Source organism: Uloborus diversus, unplaced genomic scaffold, assembly GCF_026930045.1.
Source record: "Uloborus diversus isolate 005 unplaced genomic scaffold, Udiv.v.3.1 scaffold_13, whole genome shotgun sequence".
NCBI lineage: Eukaryota > Metazoa > Arthropoda > Arachnida > Araneae > Uloboridae > Uloborus > Uloborus diversus.
This window is the reverse complement of record NW_026557987.1, coordinates 4,362,689-4,387,355: the sequence shown is the minus strand read 5'-3', so window position 1 is coordinate 4,387,355 and position 24,667 is coordinate 4,362,689. Positions and strand designations below refer to the sequence as shown.

Genomic DNA, 24,667 nt, shown 5'->3' with positions numbered 1-24,667 from the left:
AAATGTTGATTGATCATCTGTATAAAATGTATTTGTAGGCCGAAGATTTAGTGCTTAACATATTCCCTCAAAAAATCTTAGAGCTTGAAGCACTTTTAAAGGTAATTATTTTATTATATTTCATTTACTGGGGGCTGAAATGCAGGGCAGACATGCTGTATTTTTAATGAAATTTCTCTGATTCTCTCCTTAAAAATTGTTCAAAGGGAATGCATGAAGCTTAGAACTTTTGGAATGTCTTCCACTAAATAAAATTTTGTTATCAAGAAAAAACCATTTAATTCAATTTGTTTTGAAAATATGTGTTAGCAATCATTTTTGCATCTTTTTTTCTTAGACTATAATAAACTAAAAATTTTAACAACAAATGGTAATAAACAAAAACTGAGGATTGCCACTAAAGAACTTATACCTGAAATATAAATAAAAATTTAATTTTAAACAATCAATGCTACAGACCAGCAGTCCACGACCCTATGCTCGCAGGTGGGGCCCAATTCAGATATCGAAGGGGCCCTAGGCCAAATACCTTTTCAGGGCAGCTTTATAAAATAAGCCATTGGCTGAAACAATTTTAGCCATAATCTAAAGTAATTTCAGCCGTTTGGGGATCCTAAATGTTGGAAGCCTAGGCCGCAGCCTAATTGACCTATTCAGTAATCGGGCACTGTTGTACTCGCCAATTGTTTTAAATGTGCCAGCTTTTGCATGGACAATAATAAAAATATTTAGTGCATTAAAAGTATTTCATGTCGAGCAAGTAGGTTTATTATTGGCTACGAAAGTTATAAATGACATTCGACTCCGACAAAAGAACACAACAAAATGGTTCCAAACTCTTTTGAAAAGATTTTTCAACTGTTTAATATCATAGAGTCAATCGACGCTTTTTTCGTCAATTTTCGTATGTACTACGTAAATCTAACCAAGCTATCGGTGGTTATTTCAGAGCTTGTGTGAGTAAGGACAGAGCTGGAAGTAAAAATTTTGGATTTTGAAAACGACGTTGTACTAAATTAATTGTATCAGTTGGGAAGTTATGGAATATAATTTACAGAAATGAATTTCTGTTTTTGAAAAGTATTGCACATAAAATAAAATGGTGTTGCAGTTCCAAATATTTGTGTGAGTTATTGTTTTTGATGACCACAAATATTAACGTTTGCTTAAGAGCAGAAATATCATTACCTTCGAAATATAAAGCAATGGCTAATGAGAACTAATGACAAAACTCGTGCTATGATATTTATATTTTTATTTAAAAAAATTATACTGTATAGATTTTGAGTGCCTTGTTTAGTAGTTATTTATTTTACACAGAAAGATTTAAAAAAATTTTATATGTAAAAATATGTTCAAGTAGGAATTCACCTTGAAAAAAAAGAAAAGTTGCCCACCTTCTAAACAGTGCTCTAGAGTAATTTTAAGTGCAAAATGTTGGGGACACCTTCAGCTGACTATAAATCTTAGTTGGTTTCCACCAAGTCTTTAAAGTATAAAATAATAATGTTTATTATGATATTTAAAGCATTTGAAAATGTAAGCTGAAATTAGTATAGCATTATAATTTTTTCAAACTTAAAATGAACACCTGGCTGTAATTCTTGAATGCGAAAACTTTTTTCTGTAAAAGCACTTATTTTCGCTAAAATAAAGATGTTTGTGTTTTCGCAAGCTGAAAATTTTGCGAATTTGATATGAACGGAACCAAAAGTTGATTTTATATATGAAGTTCAAATATTTTGAGAGGCTTGAATTTTTGTGATTAGGATGGGCTCGTGGAAATAAATTCTTTTTCAGTGGTTTGTTGAAAACAAATTTTAAGTTTTTTTAATTAAAATTTTTTTTTTTCAGACTGAGAAGTTTGTTATTTCTGACCTTGCATCAATCCATTGTGAACTCAACATTCCAGTTCCGGATCCTCCCATACTTAATCATGAAACAGATGATGTAAGTTTGTTTTGTCAGAATTTTTGCCCAGTAGTTTAGAAGTTTAAACTATTTTGTTACATTTTATGATTGGTTTATTTAATGGCATGAATTTTTCAAACTATTAAATGTAATACAAAATAACAAATATTTATTTACCATGTAAGATTTGGTTTTTATTTTACACATTCTCCAACTGAAATATGCTTTATCTGTTGAGTGTATCATTGATTCAAATACAGTGAAACTTCGACAAGTCAAAGTTTCAGGGAAAGGTGAAAAAATTCGAGTTATCGCAAATTCAGCTTATTAAAAACAAAAATAAAACTGTGTAGTGAAATAAAAAACAACCACCAAAACTCGTCTAATTTGTAATTTGAGCAAAAAAGTAATTGAATAATGTATTCAAGATGTAATACTATTAAATATACTTTACATAATTAACATATATATATATATATATATAACATAATTGTGTAAATTCAAGATTTTTTACAGGTGTTAAAACAAATAACATTTTTATGTTGAATATAACTTTTATTTGTCATCAAAAAAAGGTTTATATTTTTCTAAATCTGCAGTCAAACATTATTTCTGAGCAGAAATTTGTTCTTCTGTAACACAGTCCTCAGAGAGTCGGGAACATTCGAACAGGATTTTATGAAAACATGCACTACACCTACTGCTCTTCCATTTTGAAAAGAAGGCAATTTTATTGCTGGCTCAATTTCTTCCTTTGCTTTATCACCAGAACTGTTTTCTCTGTTTTCCCTTATGTTTGTTTTCCTTTACGTTCATAAAATATTTTCATCAGTAAGATCACTTGACTAAAATTCCTCCACTAGCTGCTACAAAAAAAAAGAGAAAAAGAATGTGTTTCAAGAAATGTTGAGTTTCTTCTGTAAAAAACACCGTTTTGAAAATTTATGTCGGATATTAATTGGACCCTTTTTATCTAAACACCTTTTGATTCAATGGAGCTGTTTTTTTTTTTCTCTCCTGTACTGTTTGGGGGTTATGTTAGCAAGGAAAATTTGACGCCGGTTTGGCTCATAAAATAAAATTTTGCTTATCGAAAACAAATAAACATGAATTTGCTGTTCAGTTAGACAGAAATAAATATTCACTTCGGCTTGTCGAAATTTAACTTCCCGAAGTTTCACTGTAATTTGATAAGTAAAAAAAAAATATATATAACCTTATTTGAGTTTGGAAAGATGTATTTTTATATCTATCTAGTTATAAGCAACATCATGATTTTTCAAAGTTTCTACATATAAGTCATAAGAAGAAATTGCGAGTATTAAAACTTATGTTTCCATTCGTAGTGGTGTATTCATTCAACGTTTTATCTCAACTGAACCATATTTATTTAATGTATCAAAAAGTCCACATTACTTCCACAAAAAAAAAAAAAAATAATTTCACTTCTGCATTTTATTTTCCCTCCAAGTCTTTCAACACTGCTTATCATATGTTTAAAAGTATTCTGCCATTTATCAAATCTCCTGTTTAATTTTCAAAGTTGTAAAAAATGAATTGATTAAAGAAATTGAAGTGCTTGAAAAATGTGTAATGAAATCTTGGAGATGCAAACCCATATTCACCTATTTTTTACAAGTTTACCAATTAGTCTCGATTTTTTTTACATTTTGATTGACATCTCCAAAGCAGAATACTACTAAATTTGCGACGTACGTCGCAGAACAGATTCCTGAGCTGCTGAACAATTCAACTCTTCATGACAAATTTTCCGAAAAAATTCAACAGATTTCTGTGAAATTTCTGCAGATTTTATCCAAATATCTTCAAACTCATGATAGAAATTCTGCACAAATTCTACAGATATCTTAAAATTAGAAGAAAATGTTAAATTTGATAAGTCATCTGCAGGAACTTAAGATTTACTTTGAACTTAAAGAAAACTGCAGAATTTGTGCAAAATTATTTCTTGAGTTGGAAGATATTTGTAGAAAAATGGCAGTATCTGCAGATTTTTAGCAGAAACTTCGTATTCTTAACTCTGAAATGACTGGTTTTTCTAGTGTTTTTGGTTTTTCCCTTTTCCTTATTTTTCTTAATCGATGTTTACCACTGCAATTTCCTCCATAAATGTGTGTTTTGGAAACATGCCAACATTGAAGAAAGCCCATTGCGGTTTTAACAAAAACATCCATGTTTCCAAAACATCGATGTCACACCCTACTTTCTGGCTTTTAAATTGAAAAAATAAAAATAAAATACTTTTATGAATATTTTGATATGGATTTTTATTTTCAAAAACAAATATATATTTCTTGAAAGATTACCATTGTCTTAAGTTATTAAGGTCTGAAGGACTGTTGGCAGATTTCAGTTTGAATGAAAGTTTAATGTTTTACTGACTTCATTATATATAACTACTTGTACTACAAAGTTTTCTTTTGGATAAAGCAAGTTCTAAAATACAGTTTAAAAACTATTATTACGTGTTGTTCGCCAAAAACTGATTTTATGCCAATTCTTGATCTCTATTATTTTCTAACTTTGAAAAATATTTAAAATACAATAAACACCTTTTTATTTAGAGCTAAATATATTTTTTTTCTGAATAATATTTGTTGTTTTAGAAATTAAATTGTCAATAGAGCTGATGAATTTGTTTTTGAATGATTAATATAATTGAATAAAAAATTTCATCTGCCAAGGTAATTTTCTGGTAAATCAATTAAAAAATCATTTAAATTTTCACTTCTTTCAAATTTTAAACCTGAATGTAAGAATATTTAGCATTTTAAAGTTCTCACATTTTAGGAAACCATCAATTTAAACTCTTTCTGCTTTAACTGTTATTTTACAAAGTTTCATGAAAACAAAATTTAATCATATGTTAAAGCATACTTCTTGACCATTATTATTAATATAATTTTTTTTTTGACCTAGAAATTCGCAATTTCAACTGAGGGGAAACTTTTATGTGTTTTTACGTCAAAAGAAAAAGTTGATCAATGCGTTAGATTTTTTTGTCATTTTTGAATTTTGAAAAGTACTTCCGCTTATTTGGACTAACCTAAATTTATAGCAAAACTAAAAAAGTTTCATTTCAAGTTTGAAGTGTATGGTTTTAGCTGAACAAACATTGTGTAAAAATTACATGGCATGCATTTGCGATGTGGTTCAAATGTTATAGAGCACTTGAATTGCGTATCTTGTATGAATTACTTTGCAAAGACAGAAAAAAAAGAAAGAAAAAAAAACTAAAATGAATTCACACTTATTGAAATATCATGTCAGTATGTGTCTTCTATTTGAATAATCAAAATACTAAGTTTTTGAACTTCTTTCATGATGCCTTTTTAATTTTTTCCAATATCAGTCACTACGAAATGATTGCAAAGCTGCAAGACAAAATGCTACCAGATTGTTTTGGGCCAGGCTGCAGACTCCAAAATATATTTTCTAACCGACGCACAAGGAGTTTCCTTCAAAAGTACTGATAGCGTACGAATCAACGTATTTTTCATACTTATTCCTCTAGCTGTTGCATAATGTACCATCTCTTAAGTACTAGATTGTGTTTAGTAGCCAATGATTCAAATATGCTGTCTGAAAACATACATACTTTCAAAAGATTTGCCCATTTATATGCTCTTTTTTTTTTCTCCCTTGCAATCCCATTAATTTATGTGTATCCTTTTAGTAAAATGTGCATTTTTACGTTGCTTGAAATATTTGGATTCCAAATGAAAATTTTTAAATGCCTCATGGGTGTTCTTGTTCCTAGAAGAAATATAAAATGTTTGTCCCTTTTTAGTGGTAACATACGAAAAAGCTAATGGGTATAAAATATTTGGCATGGATATGAACTTCTTTTGAAGAAAGTCTAATTATTTCTTGCATGAATAAGTTAAATGCTGCTGTGACTTTTAACTTAATTTTTCTTAAAAGAATAAGTTGTGTAAGCTGAAAAGGGGGGGGGGGGGAATTGTCAAGTTATCACAGGTCACCTTCTGGACTAAGCTTTCCAAAAGAATTTGATGTACATAGCCTGTGTCTGTGAGTTCTGTTGAAGAAGCACAAAAATATTTTGCAATTTTGTGTTAGATTTTGTTTATTGTTCCACCATTTGTCCACAAATCTTGAAGGTTGCGTTCAATAGGAGAAAACCAAGAAATTTAATCAGGCATACAATTGAGTGTGGAACAGTTACATTAATCAGCTCTTTTTTCTTTGAAATCAGGGCTTGGAAATGGTCGGGGAGAAGACTGGAATTTTGGTGGGAAAACCAGTTTTTTTCTTTTTTCGAAGTGGTTTATTTCCACTTGGGACGATCAGAATCCCCTATGAAAACACACTTCAATAATGCAGGAAGCTGTCAGATTAATTTCTCCATGTTTTGATGCTGTCGTCTGTAAAAAAGTGGTTGAACCAATATAATTATAGCAGAAACAAAGTTTTAAAGCCTCTCTATGATTTTAGAGGGCTCTTTCAGATATTTAAAAAAAATGAAAGAAAATTTTTTCAGGCAAATATTACCAAATTTTTAAAACCTAACTAAATTTGCAAGTATATCATTTTGTCATATAGTGTGTAAAATGAAAGTTAATGCATTTTAAACCTATGTAAGGTTTTATATTGTTTTTTTCCTCACCTGCCTGATATAAACTGTTAAGGGTTCTGCTGTATTATTAAAACTTAAATTTTTTTATCCTTGTGATACTTTTTTTTCATTCACTTCCATGTTACTTGGTTTTCTGGTTAATTTTTTGTTGCAAACAATACCTAATGTTGCTTTGTTTGAAATTATCTGTTTGATATCTTTAGTTGGAACTGTTGGCTCTAATTTAGTTAAGGTAGAATTAATGCATGTTGTTAAAATGAATAGTGCAGGCTGTCACAGCAGTATACAATTTTTTTTAAATTTCATGCAATAAGTTGGTGAAGTTTTTTAACTTTAACTCATAACTCTCATAAATTTTAAATTTCTAAAATATCAACAAAATTTGGAAGAAAGTTACACTAAATATTTATTTTTAAAGTTCACAATTTTGAAAATTTTATGCCTGCATTGAATATATTTTGCCTGTTTTATTTGCGTGGCAGTCCCTTCTGTTTCTACCCCCCCCCCCCAAAAAAAAATGTTTTTGTGATTTAAGAAAGTATTTCACAACAAGTTATGTCTATTGTTCCATTTAGGGGATTTTCAGTTCTGAATATTAATATGGAACATGAAAGAATACATAAAAAGAGATATATCCTAAAATTCAACTGACCCATGTTACCTATTTATAGGTAGCTCAAACCAGTGATGTTTCAATGTTAATGTTATTATTTTTTAGAATAGTTCTCTTCCATACCAGATGTTTCATCAGCATTTAAGCAATGTTGCTGAATGTTCTTTATAAATAAAAAATTGTGGAACATTGTGTAAAGATACAGTAGCTAAAAGTTTCCTATTGTTAGTTTTAATGTAGGAAACTTCATTTACAACAGGTACCAATACAGCAATATATCTGTTTAACAAAATAAATGTTCAGTCCTATTTTAATTCTCATTACAATTCTTGAGTTCCATTACAACAAAATTACGTTAGGACGAAAAAAATTGAGGTCCTTTTGAAGTTTGTTGTACGTTATTTCATTGTAATATTACCTTCAAAAATTAAAAGAAAATTACTGAAAATATTTTAATGGTTGATTTCAAATATTTGCATGTAAAAGTTTTTGCTAATTTGCTTGCTATGCTGTACCTCATATATATTTTGATCGAGTGAACTTAAGATTGGAGATTTGGTAAAAATGAAGTGTTTTTTTGAAGTAGTTTTAAATTAAATAGAACAAAATTGCACCCTCCCCCTTCTCCCGTACGTTTTATAGGTCATATTTTATAAACAACAACAACATAGAATAATAATAGTTTCATGTTTACTGTTTGATATGGTTAGATAATCTTGTAAGTTATTTTGTTCCATTGGAATTGACAACTGTGTGTTGATTTGTCCAGCAGTTTACTTATTTCTTGCATCTTCTTTTTGACGTAACATTTTGTCATGCAACAAAATGTTTGATCAAGTTATTTTTGTATATACTTTGTGTGATTTAAAAAATTGCCTCTAACAATTGCAACATTTTTATGAGAATAATTATTAGAAGTACAGTAGAACCTTTATCAAATTTGTAGCTTTTTAATAAACATTGAGTTTACACAGATAATTTTAAATTACGATAGCGAGAACGTGGCTAAAACTGTGAACCAAACATTCACTTTTTACTATGACTAAATTAACGGCTCCTGCATAGATTATATAATGATTTACTATAAAGCACCGCTATAATCATTAAGCATATAAAATACTTTATTCAAGCAATGCACATGTTTCAGCCAGAAGGCTGTGAACCATTTCATTGTTGAGAACTTGTGTGAAATATTGTTTGAAAAGAATCAGTTCAAGGTTTTTTTTTTTATGGAAATAATTCTTTTAATTTTGATATAAAAATTATTTTTTCCTTTTAATGAACAGAAAGTCTGCTTATTTAAGGATTTGCCCATGCTATAAGCCCTTTGGTCCCGTTTGGTCCAGATAAACGAGGTTGTAACATAAAATTATTTCATTTAATTTATATCAAGACAACTAATCTTGATTTTAAAAACATGATGCATAAAATTTGTAGATTTGCTTGAATGGGATTGCAAGTCTATTGCTGTGCTGTATCATGTTTTCTGAATGCATTTCTCTTTTTCAGGCCCCTTCAAAAAAGAGGAAGTTTAATGTTTTATCCAATGATATCCATGAATTCCAAGGTAATTATAATTTTCATATGATGAAATAATAATAGTGTGTAATTAAGTTCAATATAATACAGCTTCCAGGATTTGAAAATTTTGATCTAATCTAAATATTGCATCAATCGGCACTAACTAAAGTTATTAAATAGTAACTACATCCACAAATCAAATGTTCATTTAATTTGAAATCAATGTTTTCTTTCATTATTTATACATAAACGAAGCTTATGGCAGGTGCAATAAACTATATAAACTGAGTTGCTTATAAATTGTATTGTATTGCATTGTTATAAATTTTAATTTGGTTACTTTAGCATTAGCTGCTTTACTCATTTTTCTCTTGGTAGTTTTACAAAATTATATGATTCAGAAATAAAGATATGCTCAAGTCAGTGCACAACCTTAAGGCATTTTTCCTTTTTTCTGATCTACTTTTTTAGCCAGGCTCTTTTTATTTATATTAAAATGTTTACATCACTAATAATTTTAAGAATATAAAATAAAAATGGGATGTTATATTACATTATACTAGTGATGATATTAATATATCGTATAAAAATAATGTATGGCTAAATTGAATAATAAGTTAAATAATATTAATGTGTTAAAAACATATTTTTATTTTGTGAGTATCCTAGTTCAAAAAATATTGGATATACAGTAAAACCCCTCTAATGGGGGCACTAGCAGGACAAATTTTTTTGTCCGCAATAGAGGGGTGTCCGCAGGACAGGAGGTTAATAATGTTATTTGCCTTGGAATTGGGGAATGAAAAATTGTCTGCGTAAGAAAGGAGTCCACAGAGGTGAGGGGTGTACATCAGGAGGTGTTTTACTGTATATCGGTGAACCCTAATAGCTTCACTACACAGTCAGACTATCAAATTAAAAAATTTAATACTCAGTAGAACCTTGTTTTTGCATATCAAATTTTTAGCCTTTAAAAATATTTATGTTCACATAGATAATTTTAAATTATGATTGCAAGAATGACTTTTAGCGCTCCGAACATTATCTTTTAATTTTGATTGATTGCCAGAGTGCGGAACTCCCGCAACTTTGCTGTCCAAACTCCCGCAACTTTGCTGGCCATCCCTGTTGATCACCATTAATGGACATACATTAAAAAGATCATGAAATTTCTTGTCTCAGATTTTGCTATTTTTCATATTTCTTTTAAGAAAGCCAATATAAATGGAATGGCTTACGATGATTTTCAACTGCTATCGTATTATCAATGAACAGAATAATCTAGAAGCTTAGTCACAAACAAACAGGAACTTAAGAATAATTTTATTCTTTGGGTTTACTCAAACATCTTTTGGAATTTTGAGTTTATCTTCTTCTCCTAGTTGCACCAAGTAAAACTTATTTTTTAACCCCTTTTGCTTCGTAGCTGCACCAAAATGTTTTTGTCAGCAAAATTTGCTATTTTCAGACTTTATTTTTTCCTTTAGAGGCGTTAATACATATAACTATCAAGAGTACTTTTTTTTGAACACCGTTTAGTAAATCATTGATTTAAAAAAAGAATCTTGCCTATGTACCTGAAATTAAAAGATTTTACTTAAAAAAAGTTGGGCAATATCTCAAGAATAGTAAGATGCACATTAAGTGGGGCATTCTCTTTAGATGGTTCAAATAAATGTTTATCTAAAATGTTCAAGCAATGAGAGAAAAATATAAAAGTAAACTACTCACACTTCAATTTTAAAAATCCCTCTTGAAATTTTAATCTGAGTGTGTGGGGGGGGGGGGGGTCCCATCTTATTTTTTCCTGGTGTAAATCTTGGATTGTACAATAAAGTTTGAACCAAAATAGAGTGAACCCATTCGTTGTTGAGAAATAGGTGAAAAATTGTTAGATATTTTTTAATATCTTCGAAAATATCCAATATTTTGATATATATCCGATATTTTCACCTAGTACAAACTAAAGTCTTCAAAATAGTAAATGCATCCTCAAACCACTCTTTAATTTCTTATATTATAATTAAAATATGTAGACTTAAAATTAATGTTCCTTTTATTATTTATATCTAATATTTCAGCTTACGATTCTATCAATTTTAATGGAGGTAGTTTAGCATTAACTGTTTTTACTCATTTTTCTTCTGTTAGCTACTTTTACAGTTATATAATTAAAAAATAAATAATATTATTGATGTATTATACATTATAAAATATAGTGAATAACTTTTTGGTTATTTTTAATAATAAATTTTAAAAATTACTATGATTAACATACGTTTTATATTGGAAACACTATAGTTGAAAAAATAAATATTGGATATATATCATGATATATATTGACTGATATATATCAGTGAACCCTGATGTCTTGTAAACAATTCTATGCGATTGTGTTACAAAGCATGGTTTTTATTCGTAATGAATGGTAAGTCTACTTATTTAAGGATTTGCTTTGCTTAGTACTCAAATTATAGAATTTACGATCGTCCAGATTGATTGCCTTTGGCCACAAGGTAGTCTGAGGGATAAACAAAGTTGTACTGCAGTAAAAAGACAGGGTGATAGAATTTTGTCTTATAACAACCATTTTTTATTTAGTCTGCTTTATATTGTCTTCTACTTAAGAAGTAATAAGTAAAATTTGAAACCAAAAGGATATGCTAAGAAAGAAAATCGGAAAATGCTGTTTATTTAGAGACTAGAAAGTCACCCGTCAAGGTATGACGGGTGAAAATTGCTTCTGCATTTGAACAAAGCCATTGCCTGTTTGGTGATAGTTTGATAGTTGAAATTTTAACCCTAACTCCAGTGGGTTAACCCTAAACTCCTGTAGATAGCGTTCATAGTTGACCGCTTTTTCGTTTCTTCATTCCCTTAAAATGTCAGTCTTGCCAGTAAAACAGTTAAGTGAGTGGATCGAGTTCAGCCTTGTCACCCTAAAGCCTTTCCCTGCATGCTAAACATCACCAAAACATATTGTCAAATGATCATGCTGTGGCTCAAGTTTCATTGTTGAAACATGGGGGTTACTCAATCATTGGCTATTATATATAGGAGGATATGCTTCAAAATTACTGGTGTGTGTTCTTTTCTTTGAAACTTTTTTTTGCATCCTTTTTGCAGATTTTTTTTTTTTTTGCTTTTCATTTAGTTATTCATTAAGTTTCATTATTAGATAAATACAATTTTCTTATTAACAGACTTCAAAAAGGAGGCGGTTATCAGTTCATTCTTCATGTATGTTTTTTTTTTTTTTTTTCCAAGCATAGCTTCACATTTGGTGAACAGATTTTGTGTTTTAGAACAAAAAAATTTAGCTCATGATCTGATTAACCCAATGTATTTCCAAGCAATACATTGTGAATTTAGTAATTTTTGATCCAATGAAAATGTTTTGAATTGTCAGAGACTGAAATTACAAAGTTAGGAGACTCAGTCGAGGCTTGCTATTAGTGAGTTTGACTGTATTTGCTAAAATTTTTATATGCTTTTGAAAAAAGATAATTATATTGTTTATACCCCTGCCAGTATAAATGTCTGTTAACATTTTTTCAAATAACTTTTTCAGGTACGAAAGTTTTACTCTTGCCCAATGGTACAGTGCCATCTAACAATCACATAGTTAGCGTTGTCGAGTTGGTGAAGCCTCGAATTCAGCAGCTTGTAGAAGATGCTAATGTTGTAAGGAACTTTTTTCCCGCTCTTGTGTGAAATAAAATAATATTTTGTTGATTATACATACTAGATAATTATAACAGTATTAAGAAATTTGCTGTATTTAACAGGTTGAGAGCTGTCATTTGTTAATTTTGTGTTGAAATTTTGATTTTTAATGGATTAGTAAATTACATTTTTTAAATTTAATTTCATCACGCATTAAATTCAATTTGAGTCATGCACTGGTATTAAAACTCTGGTCTACTTATACCTATTATTAAAAAAAAAAACTACTGCCATAAAATGATAAGAGCTAAAAAGTTTCATTTTCATCTATTGTATGAAATATATTATGTTTAGAAATGTAAAATAATGTCTACAAAATTTTGAAAACTTTTTTAAAAAAAATCAAAAATCTAATTTTTTTTTCAAATCCAATTTTTTTATTTAAAAAAAATTCAAAAAAAAAAAAAAAATCGCAAACTAGAAACTGAAATATCTTTCTCTAAATTGGAACTGTGAATATTTCACCATGAGTTTTAACCCTTTTTTTAGTTTCTTAATATGCCAAATAAATTTAGTTTATCAGTTGAAGATGTAAATATTCTTATTTTTATTTAAATGCTTTTTGCTATACTCACTTTAATTTTTGCAGTTAAAAATGTGGATTCAATTTTTAATTCCAAGGATTGAAGATGGCAATAATTTTGGTGTTTCTATTCAGGTAATTCATTTATTTATACTTTCTCTGTAACTTTTTAACTTTCTCTGTAACTTTTTAAAGTTGTTGATTTGTACTGATTTTAAATAAAAATGAAAAGCGGTAAAAGTTAAAGAATCTTAAGAAAAATGATGCATTGTTAGAAGTTGTGGGCTTTGTTTTCAGGTATCTTCTGCTTTTTTGCAGATTCTATTTACTATTGAGAGAAAAAAATAAATTAGAAAGTGAGAATTAAATGGAGAAAAGATTCTTTCTGCTGCTTTGAATTTTGTTACGTTTAATACTCATTTATTAGAGCCTTTCAATATTTTAATTGTTCAAAATTGGTTTCATGTTAATATTTTAAAGCTTTCATAAAGCTCTTACAGATATTGAAAAAAGTACTAGGATCAAGTTCTTGTAATGGTAATTAAGGGGTTGTAAAGATATTAGAAATCTTGAGTGATTTAACAGTATTTCACATATAAAAACTATTAAAGCTGGAAATTTCAACGATCCCAGAAACAAATCTGAATTTTTAAATCTCATTGCATCCACTTCTGTAGCAGCCGCTCATCTTTTTTTGCGATGTGCTTTTGCGGCTTGGACATCACTCATTTTGAATTTATCATTATTTTGAACACTTCTGGTATTTTATATTCTGTAGTTGCGAACTTGTACGTTCTTGATTTTGCCACGCCCGCTCAAAAATGCAATTCAATTGAATCCGAGTTTGTTTCCATCACTCGTAAAAACTGTATTGTTAAATTTATCAGAGTATATCTGAATTTGTTGAATTTTTAGAAACTAAAGATCTCTAGTCAGGCACAGAAATAGGGGATTCTAATGCTCTAAAGTATTAGTCCCCAACATACGGCCCGCAAATCTAATCCATGCGACCCACTGCTATGTTCAATATCAAGAATCAAACACTATGTTTTAGAATTTCTGAACCTATTTATTTATATGCATTTGAAAAAAAAATAAGTAAACAAGTACAATTGAATAAAAAGAGATCACAACTAAATTTTTTTTTAAATAAATATCCGGTTTAGAAATATGAATTTACTAAAGAATGTGGCATTAGTTTAAGGCTCTTCTAAACCTCTCCGTAAAATCTTACTAAGCGAAATCGCAGAATCTGTGGCAACAAAAGAGGTGTTCTGGGAGGAATCATTTTATCTTTTATACTTTAGAAAAAATATGTTAGGGTTTTTTGACCCATAATTCCCTCGCCTGACCCTACTGCTGAAAACGTAAGTCTGTAAATAAAATATATTTTTAGCGTGCAAATTATAATTGTTATGAAGTATTTTGTCTGGGATGGATGAATACTGGTGCATAGCAGAATTGACAGACCATATGACTTGTTTCAAAAATTTTTAAATTTAAAACAAAAAACATAAATGAATAAATAAATAAAATAAAGAGTAAAAAAAAAGAAAAGTGAAATAAAGTTAAGTAAAAAAAAAAGGAAAGTAGAACAATGTAAAAAGAAAATCATTCAGGACTGAAATCACCAATATAAATAAATTCATTTAAATCATTGACGCCTTTATATTTTAACAATATTATTCTTCTGGTATAAAGTCAGGGGCCAATCCAGGATTTTTTTCTCGCTACCTATTTTTGTGAAAGTATTGCATCATTCTATTTTTGTGAAAGTTTTTTTTTTTTTATCAGCATTGTTTTTGTGAAATTTTAGAGGCATCCTAATTTTTGTAAAAGAAGTAGAATAAGCGAAATTTTAGTTCGAAAAGTGTAAATGTCATCTAGTATTATTTTTAACAGGTTTTGTTTTTTGGGGATGGGGGAGGGGAGCTAAAAACCTAAGAAGTACGAAAAATACCATCATAATTTCCGCTTAGTGGGCTATGTACTGTTTACAATATAGGAAATTATGAGAAAAACGGTTTCCCAAAACAGATGTTGAGAGATAGCGATAAATACACTTTGGCGAGAAACAGCTAAATATTAGTTAAAATGCTACAAAAAGATTTCTATTTAAGCTATTGTTCATATAAACCTGCTTAGAATTTTATTTTATGAGTAAATTTTGTTTTAAACAGAAATTAATTTTATATTTTAAAATGCGACTTTTTGTGAAATTTTTGATGTTTTTGTGAAGCTACTGATTTTATTACTTGATTTTTGTGAAAGTACCTATTTCAAAACAAGATTTTTGTGAAGGTACCGAAAAACGGTAGCGAAATCAGCCTGTATTGGGCCCTGAAAGTAGCACTACTTTTATTGAAATAATTTATTTCACATGGCTCAAAGTTACTCTTTCCGTCAGGATAACTTTGAATCAAGTGAAAAATGCCTTTAAAATCACACAATTGAGCATGTAATCTGAAACCTATGCCAATCTTAAAAACACGGATTAAATGTTATGTGTTAGCATTTTCGATACTAATTTCAAGAAAGAATTAAAAAATAGGTAAATTAATAAAAGTTTATGAAATAACTTTGGAAAGTTGTCAAATAGAATTCGAAAAAGAAAAAAATAAATAAAAAATGTGCGTTTGATTCGATGTAGTAAACGAAGTCGGATAAAATTCAAAATTTTGCCGAGACTATGTTGCGAGCCTCAAATGATCAGATCTGCTTTTTTTTTCTTTCATCCAAAATATATAATGTATCAATTTTTTTTTCATCTAAAATATATAATTTTTTTCCCATTAATTTTTCATTACATAAAGGATTTCAAGCTAATAGAAACTTCAAAAAAAAAAAAAGTTTGAATAAAACAACATTACTTTCCGATTCCCCAAATCAAAGCTTTTATCTCATCTCGATTCGCATTTCTTTGAGTGTTTACATTTTTGTCAGCATTTTCGACCTCCAAAAAAGAACTTGTTTGGTAAAGACTTGTTTGGTGAAACCGCAGAACGACAAAGGGTGAAGGGTCATTTGAGAGATCCAGTAATTTATTGCCTGTCCTGTCACTTTAGGTGGAGGGGAGAAGAGAGTCCCTCAAAGTAGAACGAAATGGGTGTGGTCCGGTAGAAGGCGTTATTTCGACAGTTTTTCGAAAACAGGGCTTTACTAAGTGGAGAATATCAAACGAACAAATAGTCTCAGAAACAAACTTAAAATATGTTTTTAAAGGGAAATGTTCAATCTCCTGCGCCCCTTTTTCAGTTTTTCCACATCATTTTTAAAACGTGGGAAAATAGTCATTTAAAGTTTTAAAATGTTATAAAAAATGTTTCAAAATCACCACAGAAAAGACCAAGAAGCGCATTGCTAGTTCTGTGTCATAGCCATCGTTTAAAATAAACCGTATGAAAATATTCCAATAATTTTTCGTGTTATACTTGGAATTGGTAGCAGATTTTCCCGTAGAGAAAGTATTAGCGTCGAAAAACAAGATGGACGGTATCGAAGAGCCTTAAAGAAGCAAAGTATTGTCAAGTTATGAGAATGATTAAATCTACTGTTGAGAACACTAAAAGGCAACCTTTGAAGCAAATTGATTGAAACTTAGTAAGGACTTATTCAATCTTTTCCCCATTCATTATCATTTTGCCTGTCAAAAAAAAAAAAAAAAAAAGCATTTAAGCATCATGATATTCCATTCACTGTTTTTTTACTTTACTTAAATTTATATGATGTAGAGAAATAGGAATAGTTTAATTTTTTAGGTGTACACTGATATTTTTTCAATCACAAGTAACTGTTTCGATGAGGCATTGACATTGAAGTAATGCTCATTTCCAAAAATTGGCAAATTTAAAAATAAAAGTACTATTACAACAATTCTTTTCATGCAACAAAGTCACAAACATAAAGTCTTGGAAAAGTCATGGTTTTTTTTTATTATCCGAACAGAGTATGAACCCTGAATCTTGCAAACATATTTTTAAGTTTGCATTAAATTTTACAAAAAATTATACTTTAATACATGTTTATTTATTGACAAATGCGCATAAATTGGTTATAAGGTCACTTTTTTAAAGTCCCCGAGGGTGACCTCACATCAAAGTCAGACTGATTTTTAAATGCTTTTAGGAAGATACTCTCGGTGAAATCAGGACCGTCGAAAGCGAAGCAGCGGCATACTTCGACCAAATATCACGCTATTTCCTGACGAGGGGGAAAATCGTTTCCAAAGTGGCAAAATATCCACATGTTGTAAGTATTTAGTGTTCAAATGATGTTCATTTCCTGCTGTTCAACTTTTTTTGTTATTTATTTACTATTGTTCATGTTCTGCCAGGATGATTTTCGAAGAACTGTGCAGGAATTAGACGAGAAAGAATTCCTCAGCATGCGCCTTATCATTTGTGAACTGAGAAATCATTATGTAAGTGTTCAGTATTTTTATTTTTAATTTGAATTGACAATCATGAAATTAGTTGTTAATCTGTCTGTAAGTACAAAACTTTTCTTAACATATCGCTCGTTTAGAAAAAGAGTGCCACACTACGAAATTAATTTTTTTTCTTTTTTTGCTTAAAGCATACTTGCCAACTCTACTGTTTTTAACGGGAGACTCCCGTTTTTTGCTTCCATCTCCCGATTTTCCGGTTTTTACGATTTTCTCCAGTTTTTGCACTTTTTTCAATCAATCATTAAAAAGTTTCACTTTCTTCTCAATAGATGGCGCCCTTTTCTTCTCTACAAATGTCAGGGAATAAGAATTTTTCCAATTAATAACTCATTTTGTTAAAATTAATTTTTTGGAAGCTTACCAACGAAACACGTGCTTTGCCGAAAATTGCAGCAGATTTCAATCCTTTTGCATCTTGGAAATATTTCAATTATTTTGGAAGTTTGAAGCTATTTTAACATGAGCTACCCTATACTTACTTAATTTATATTTTATTTTAATTATATTTTGATTTTTTTTTCGGATTTTAGTAATTAAATTTTTGTAGCTACTTTTTTTGTAGAGACTGGGGAATGTATGAAACTTTAAGCAAATTCACTCCTTGTTTTTTGGTTTTTCCTTTGCAGTACATTTTTCTTGCTGCTACCAATTAGCTTACAGCTGTGAAAAATCCCCATTGCACTTTAAATTTAGTATTCAAGTTATTTAAAAGCATAATTTAATAATTCTGTTGCGAATATATGTCGCTGGTTAATCACCTATATACAGTTGGCTCTCTGTTTAACGACGCTCTATTTAACGACTTTCTCTATTTAACGACGGCTTTTCACGGTCCCAGATGGCCCACTGTAGTGTTAAAAGCATTCTACTTAAGGACGATTTTCTGTGGTCCCTTGAAAGTCGTTAAACAGAGAGCCAACTGTACCTCTAGTGGAATCTCCTGTTTTTTTTTCTTTGAAGGTAGGCAAGTATGTTAAGGCCTTCAAATGACATTATTTTCTTTGGAAAATAATGACAGATTTTTTTTTTCTGATATTAACCGCTGGAGAGCATAGAGAACTTACTTTCGTAATATAAATTGCCTGAAGAGTTCAACTTCGAGTGCTTCTCCTGTAAAATTTCATTTCTTTGTATTGTTGCACTCTTCTTTCAAATAGACGATATGTATTTTAATTTGAGAAAAGAAATTTAATGTTACATTTTCAGTTCTTTTTTTTTTCTGTCTTTCCATACTTTGTTTTTTGAAGCCATATTATTTTACAAATGAAACTCAAAGACATATATAAGAAATCACCCATTTTGAAGCAAACATTTGCATAGCTGCCATTTCTCCCCATTCTTTCGTGACATTCCCGAATTTTGGTCCCTAATGAAGCAAATATCTCCCGAATTTCCTTCAAAACAGTGAAATTCCCTCAAAAAAGGATTTTTCAGTGACTAGAATTTATCCCTATAGTGAAACAATTACAATGGGGTTGTTTCCTTCAGTCAAAAGTCATACTTTTAGTGGGTGAAATTGATAAAATAAGCGAAAAAAATAACATGGACCCAGAAAATACTTTTATTCAACAGTTATTTTTTAATTAATTTTTTTAAATGTCCGATTTTTCAAACAAGGCGTGGTCTTGATGACGTCACAAATAATGACCTTTGGCCCATCTTTCCACCGCGTTTCCATGTTATGATAATCAAGAAGCAAATTAAAATTGCGCTCAACACTTGCTATCGACCCTATTGTTGCCAATACACGTGAGTCAAGATGCAAATTAAATATTTTGCTCTGTGAATGGCAACACGAAATGGCATTTAATCATTTGTGATGTCATCCGAAGAAGCTTAAACAATGAAAGCGCACCGATTTAAGTAATTTTTTTTTAATGTGAAACTTAAATCCTATGTTTTTAAGCATGCTCTTTCAGAAAAAAATACTTTTAAAATTTTGGAAACGACCCCATTGCAAAAACTAAGGGTCATTTTTAATTCATGAAATGAAAAGATGCGTTTTCAGTCTTTTTAAAATTATGTTTCCTAAAAAATGGAGTGAAATGCTCCTGATTTTCTCTGAATTTTCTTAATGTTTATTTACTGCATGCCATGTTTATTATCACTTGTAAAAGAAAAGAAACTTATGCCTCTTTTAAAATAGTTTGCAACCATAATTTTTTTTCTTCCAAAAAGTAATACAGGGTCTGGGCTAAGCATTCGCCACCACACCAAATGTGATAAAATCATAAATTCGGCGGAAAAGATTGGGCAAAAATAGTGCAAGCAAAAAATTCTCGGCAATTTAAAAAAAAAAAAAAAATCCGCTAAATCCTCATAATTATTAGAAATTTTGCAAGAAAAAAAAATGCTAACACTAAATTGGAATCAATTATTAAGTGTTTATAAGTGTATGCTGCATGTTTAAGACACAAGCACTTGCATTGTGTGATTTATAAAATTATTACTTTGTTTTTTGATTGAAGTGTTGTTAAAAAAATACATATATATTAATGACAAAGCGCATTTCAAATCCGTTAAAATTAAGTTTTTGGCAAAGTCTTTTAAAATTTAGTGGTTGGCTAGCGATTTGAAATCCCTAGCAGAGGCCCTGATAATGGTAATTTCTATTTCTGGATTTGAAATCCTGCCAGTTTTCCGAATCCTAAATTTCCGGAACCATATGGGCCTAATTAAAAAAGTCCCTTTTAATTTTCTCAATTAATTTATTCATGCCAAATCTGACGAATTTCACACATAAGTTAGTATATGTGCAGAAGTGTTATTGATGTTATTTTTATGATTTGAACAATACAGTATAGGGTAATGTGGGGCACCACCTGTCCCCATAAAAATTTTAAACATGCAGTAGCTCATGTAGTCTATTCCAGCCAGGAAAAAGTTACTCCTGAAAAATCAAAGCAATTTTGGAAAAATGATACTCATATTGAAATATTTGTCAAAAATTATTTTTGTTATTTTAAAACGATAAAAGTTCTTGTTATTTACATTTTAACTCTTGAGACCTACTAATATTTGTGTATTTATTTAGTTATTTTTTCGCTTATTTATATTTTAAAAGTTTTGCACTATCAGTCAAGTGCATGAGGGGGGGGGGTGGACAAAGGGAAATAGCAAGGACGGATACAAGGGAGGGGCGATCGCCCCTCCCTTGAGGGATCTTGCACCGCACTTTTTCCGAATTGCAGTCCTAAAACTCAAATGTACCGTATTTTCCTGCGTATAATCCGCGGATTATCTGCTAAAAAAGGCAAAGTTTATGAGGTGCGGATTATGCGCAGCCGCGGATTATCTGTGATTTTTTTTTTCGCTTAACACCAACGCATTGAACCTCAATATTTTTACAGTAGGATTCACCGATCGAGATCGTACGCCGACCGAATGTTGTTTATTTTACGAAGCAAGCATGTTCTTCATCGCTGCCTCCCTGTTTGTTGGTTATTTTACGTTGCTTGAATGTTCCTCTTGGCGATTCAGGTCACGTAAAATACGCAACATTACAGTGAAATAGGTAGCCATTATCAAAAGATTAGACCGTTTGCTCCTTTGTATTGACTCTTTGTCTTCAAGTAACTAGCGTACTATGATCAAGATTTCAAGAAGAAATCAAATTTTAGATTATATTCCAGATTAATTTTGACTATGCCTTCAAAGTAATTACTTTTTCACGTTTTTAGTTTAGTTGCTCAATTGGTATGTTAAATTCAAACTTTATCTTTTTACATTGTATTATCCGCGGATTATACGCCGCCGCGGATTATACGAAGCTTTTTTTTCTTCAGACCAATTTTAGGACCTACGGATTATAGGCCGCCCGCGGATAATACGCAGGAAAATACGGTAAGTCATCTTTGATGACGCGGAGGAAAGTGATGGGGTTCGAAAAATTTCGGTAACTGAAGTTTCAAAGAGGCAAATTTAGACGATATTTGCCAATGTTAGTAAGAGCAGTTTGGAGGCCTTCCTCCTGGTATTTTGCGAAACTTAAATCTTGAAGAAGCGACTGTTCTCGCCACAATTAGTGTTGGGGGAAGAATGGATTCAAGAACTCTCCTTCGAAACTGTTTTCGAAGGAGAGTTCTCGAATTTTTTCGAAATTGAAGTTCCTTAAAGAAAAATTTTCGACGACCTTCGATAATGTTAGGGTGAGGGAGAGATTTTCAAAACATTCCCCCATAATTATTACGAAATTGAAGTTCTAGCACGCAATTTTTGAATACATCTTTCAACAGAAAAGGGCAGGGCTAGGTTTTAGGGAATTCTTTGCCTAAATGGCTGTATCTCTACATTTCAATTGTTTTAGATAAAAATGCATTGACAGCTGCTCCACCTGCCTCTCAAGCATAGATAAAACTTATACTTAAAAAGAAGTAAAATAAAAAATCAATCGCCCTCTCCTTGAAAATTTTCTGGATCCGTCCTTGGGAAATAGTTCCTTTCCTTTATTCAATTATTTATTGAATCACTTATGTATTTATTTATTAATGCATTCATTTGTATTGCATCATTTAATAATTCACTTATTTATTCCTTCATTCACTTATTTTTTTATTCATTCACTATTATTTCTTGTTTGTTAATTCATTTATTTTTTCATTATCTTTTTATTTATCCCCTCATCCTTTTATTTCATCATTCATTTGATCAAAAATATTTTTTATAATGAAATAGAAAATAGATTGTAAAAAAGCAGTCAAAAACTTTGTACTGTGGAATGAGTAGAAAATGACAACAACGTGCATAAAGTACAAATAGAGTAAAAAATAGAATTAAAAACTCAGCAAACAGCTGTTTCGGGGTTGTCATATGCAAGCCCCTTCATCAGTGCAAAAAAGAAGAACGAAAAATCCACACAATATAGACCGAACGACAAATGGACAAAAAACGGAAGGAAGCAAAGTTTTATCATAAAATATATTGTTCTTTCTTAATGTACTGTCATTTTCCAAACTAATTTCCAATTTGTTCATTTTGAAAAAAAAAAAGCTAAGATATCTTAACTATTTCATTTTGCTGCACATTCCTTTGTTTGTACGAGTAATAAACAAAGATAGGGTGCTCTTAACTGCTTCATTTTACATTTCAGATTGCAGCAGAAATCCTGCGAATGTTTTTATTAGTGGCAGTCAATAAATAACGAGAGGAAGATTTTAAACAACAGAATTTATTCGACAGTCTTCACAAATACTGACCCAAATTATTTTAACACTTATCCCATTGGGAAATTAGTCACATAATTCCGTGACAAAAAATTCATGTGGGAAATCTTGAAAAAAACTCCATTATGGGCCAGATCTATCCCTCCCCATGTGGTCCCACATCTTTGGGGAACTCAAGAAGGCACTTAGGGGGCAACGATTTCATTTGGACGATGAAGTAAAGCAGTGCATGCGTCATTGGTGCTAGTAGAAGCCAAAGCACTTTTATGAGCACGGAATTATGCGTCCCATTTCCCAGTGGGATAAGTGTTTAAACAATTTCAGTCAGTATTTTTGAAGAATGTCGAACAAAATCTGTTTTAGAGCTTCTGTCTCGTCAAGCCAATAAGATGCTTGGGTTTATCAATAGATCTATTTCAAATAAATCTAAAGAAGTTCATCTGCCCTTATATAGAAGTTTGGTAAGACCTCATTTGGAGTATGCTGTTCAGTTTTGGTCTCCTTATCTTAAGAAAGACATTAATGCATTGGAAAGGGTTTAAAGGCGGGCTACAAGGCTAATAAATGGACTTTCCCACTTAGATTATGATTCCAGGCTTAGAAGGCTAAAAATGTACAGTCTTGAGCAAAGAAGAGACCGAGGGGACATGATTCAGTTGTTGAAATTTATTAAGATGAAAGATGTTACGGGGCTGAAGTTTAGCACTGAAAACAGGACAAGGGGTCATTGTTTTAAGCTATTTAAATCTCAGTCTAACATGGATGTTAGGAAAAATGATTATTTTAGCAGGGTAGTGGAACCTCGGAACAGCTTACCGGAAGAGGTGGTAATGAGCAAGGGAGTAGACAGTTTTAAGAGGGCCATTGATCTTCACTGGGGATTGTAAATTGACTAGGACCAGTCTAGCTGGGCCCAGAGCCTGTTGCTGGTCGTCACTTTTGTATTTATTGACTGACCCTAATATTTCAAATGGATTAAAACTCGGTTCATTTGATTTGCAGGCCACCCTGCACGACATGATAACGAAGAACTTGGAGAAAATCAAGAAGCCGAGGACATCGAACGCAGACACCATGTACTGATGGGATGGGAGGCCTCAAACAGAAGATCGCATGACGCCAGAGACTCGATCCCCTTGGGTGCGAAAGTTCACGTCTCAGATTGAACCCACGGGCTGCTCCTCGCTCTTGATGATATTTTATTTATTAGCAACGAATTAGGTGTACATAAGTTTTTAAAGTGTTGAAATTTCATTCTCTTAGGGGGGTTTCTTCAGTGCTTACCTCATGCCTTTTGTTTGAGACTGTATTTTTTTTTTTTTTTTTCCGTTTCAATAAAAAGAATTTTTAAAGAAAGTGGTCTTTTTTTGGTTGTTGTGTGTCAGCTAATCTGGCAGTTTGGGTGCGCTGCTTCACTTTTCCAACAGTACTGTTACAAGTTCTGTAAATAGTAATTGTTGTAGTAACGTAACCTGTAAATAGTTTCCCGTAGTGAATATACAGCCCCTATACATTGGGCTGAAGTATACGAACCCCTATTTTTCATTGATAAAATTTGCGAAGGAAGAGAAATAAAATAACGGTCTACGATTTTCGAGAAGCATTTGGAATCTTGTGGAATATTTGAGAGCTCTCTTTTCGGTGTGTATAAAAGCCGTTAAGCAGGATAAAAAGTTAGTTTCGATTGAGAATTTGTACTGAGAGTGTATTAGCTCTGTTTATTGCGAGGCGTTTCGCTGTGTTTTTCGTATTTGGAAGTAAATACGTGTGTAACCGTTGAGTTTACGGTGTTGAGAGATATTTGCTTAATTGCTGATGATTAATTTAGCAGTTGTTGACGATCTTTCCTGTACATAGTGTAAATAAAGTTCCTGTATTTTTCTCACAAACTGTGTCGTCCTTTCAAGAAAGTGGAAGTCGCACCGGATCCGTTACAGTACCATAATTTGATGTGAAGTCCGACTTCTCTACAGTACACACATGCCATAAGGACCCGTTTATACGGTATGCACAACAATACACATTCACACAAAGAAAAGACAAGGACAGGAAAGAGAAAGTACGTCCATGCCCGAGCCGGGATTTGGACCCGGACCTTCCTGTCGCAGTCGGACTGCTCTGACTACAGGGTTCGTACTCCCTTGAA

General features: G+C 31.0%; 1 protein-coding gene across 2 annotated transcripts in view; it reads left to right on the top strand.

Moving 5' to 3' along the window:
- Positions 1 to 23,867, top strand: part of LOC129232669 (proteasome activator complex subunit 3-like) — a 31,479-nt gene extending 7,612 nt beyond the window's left edge. For both annotated transcript variants that reach the window (XM_054866802.1, XM_054866803.1), the window contains exons 3-10: positions 39 to 101; positions 1,855 to 1,950; positions 8,652 to 8,709; positions 12,235 to 12,347; positions 12,979 to 13,047; positions 17,038 to 17,160; positions 17,246 to 17,332; positions 23,524 to 23,867. In XM_054866802.1, the coding sequence (XP_054722777.1) occupies positions 39 to 101; positions 1,855 to 1,950; positions 8,652 to 8,709; positions 12,235 to 12,347; positions 12,979 to 13,047; positions 17,038 to 17,160; positions 17,246 to 17,332; positions 23,524 to 23,604 (690 nt within the window). In that variant the 3' untranslated portion in view covers positions 23,605 to 23,867. The remainder of the gene's footprint in view (positions 1 to 38; positions 102 to 1,854; positions 1,951 to 8,651; positions 8,710 to 12,234; positions 12,348 to 12,978; positions 13,048 to 17,037; positions 17,161 to 17,245; positions 17,333 to 23,523) is intronic.
- Positions 23,868 to 24,667: the final 800 nt, after the last annotated feature.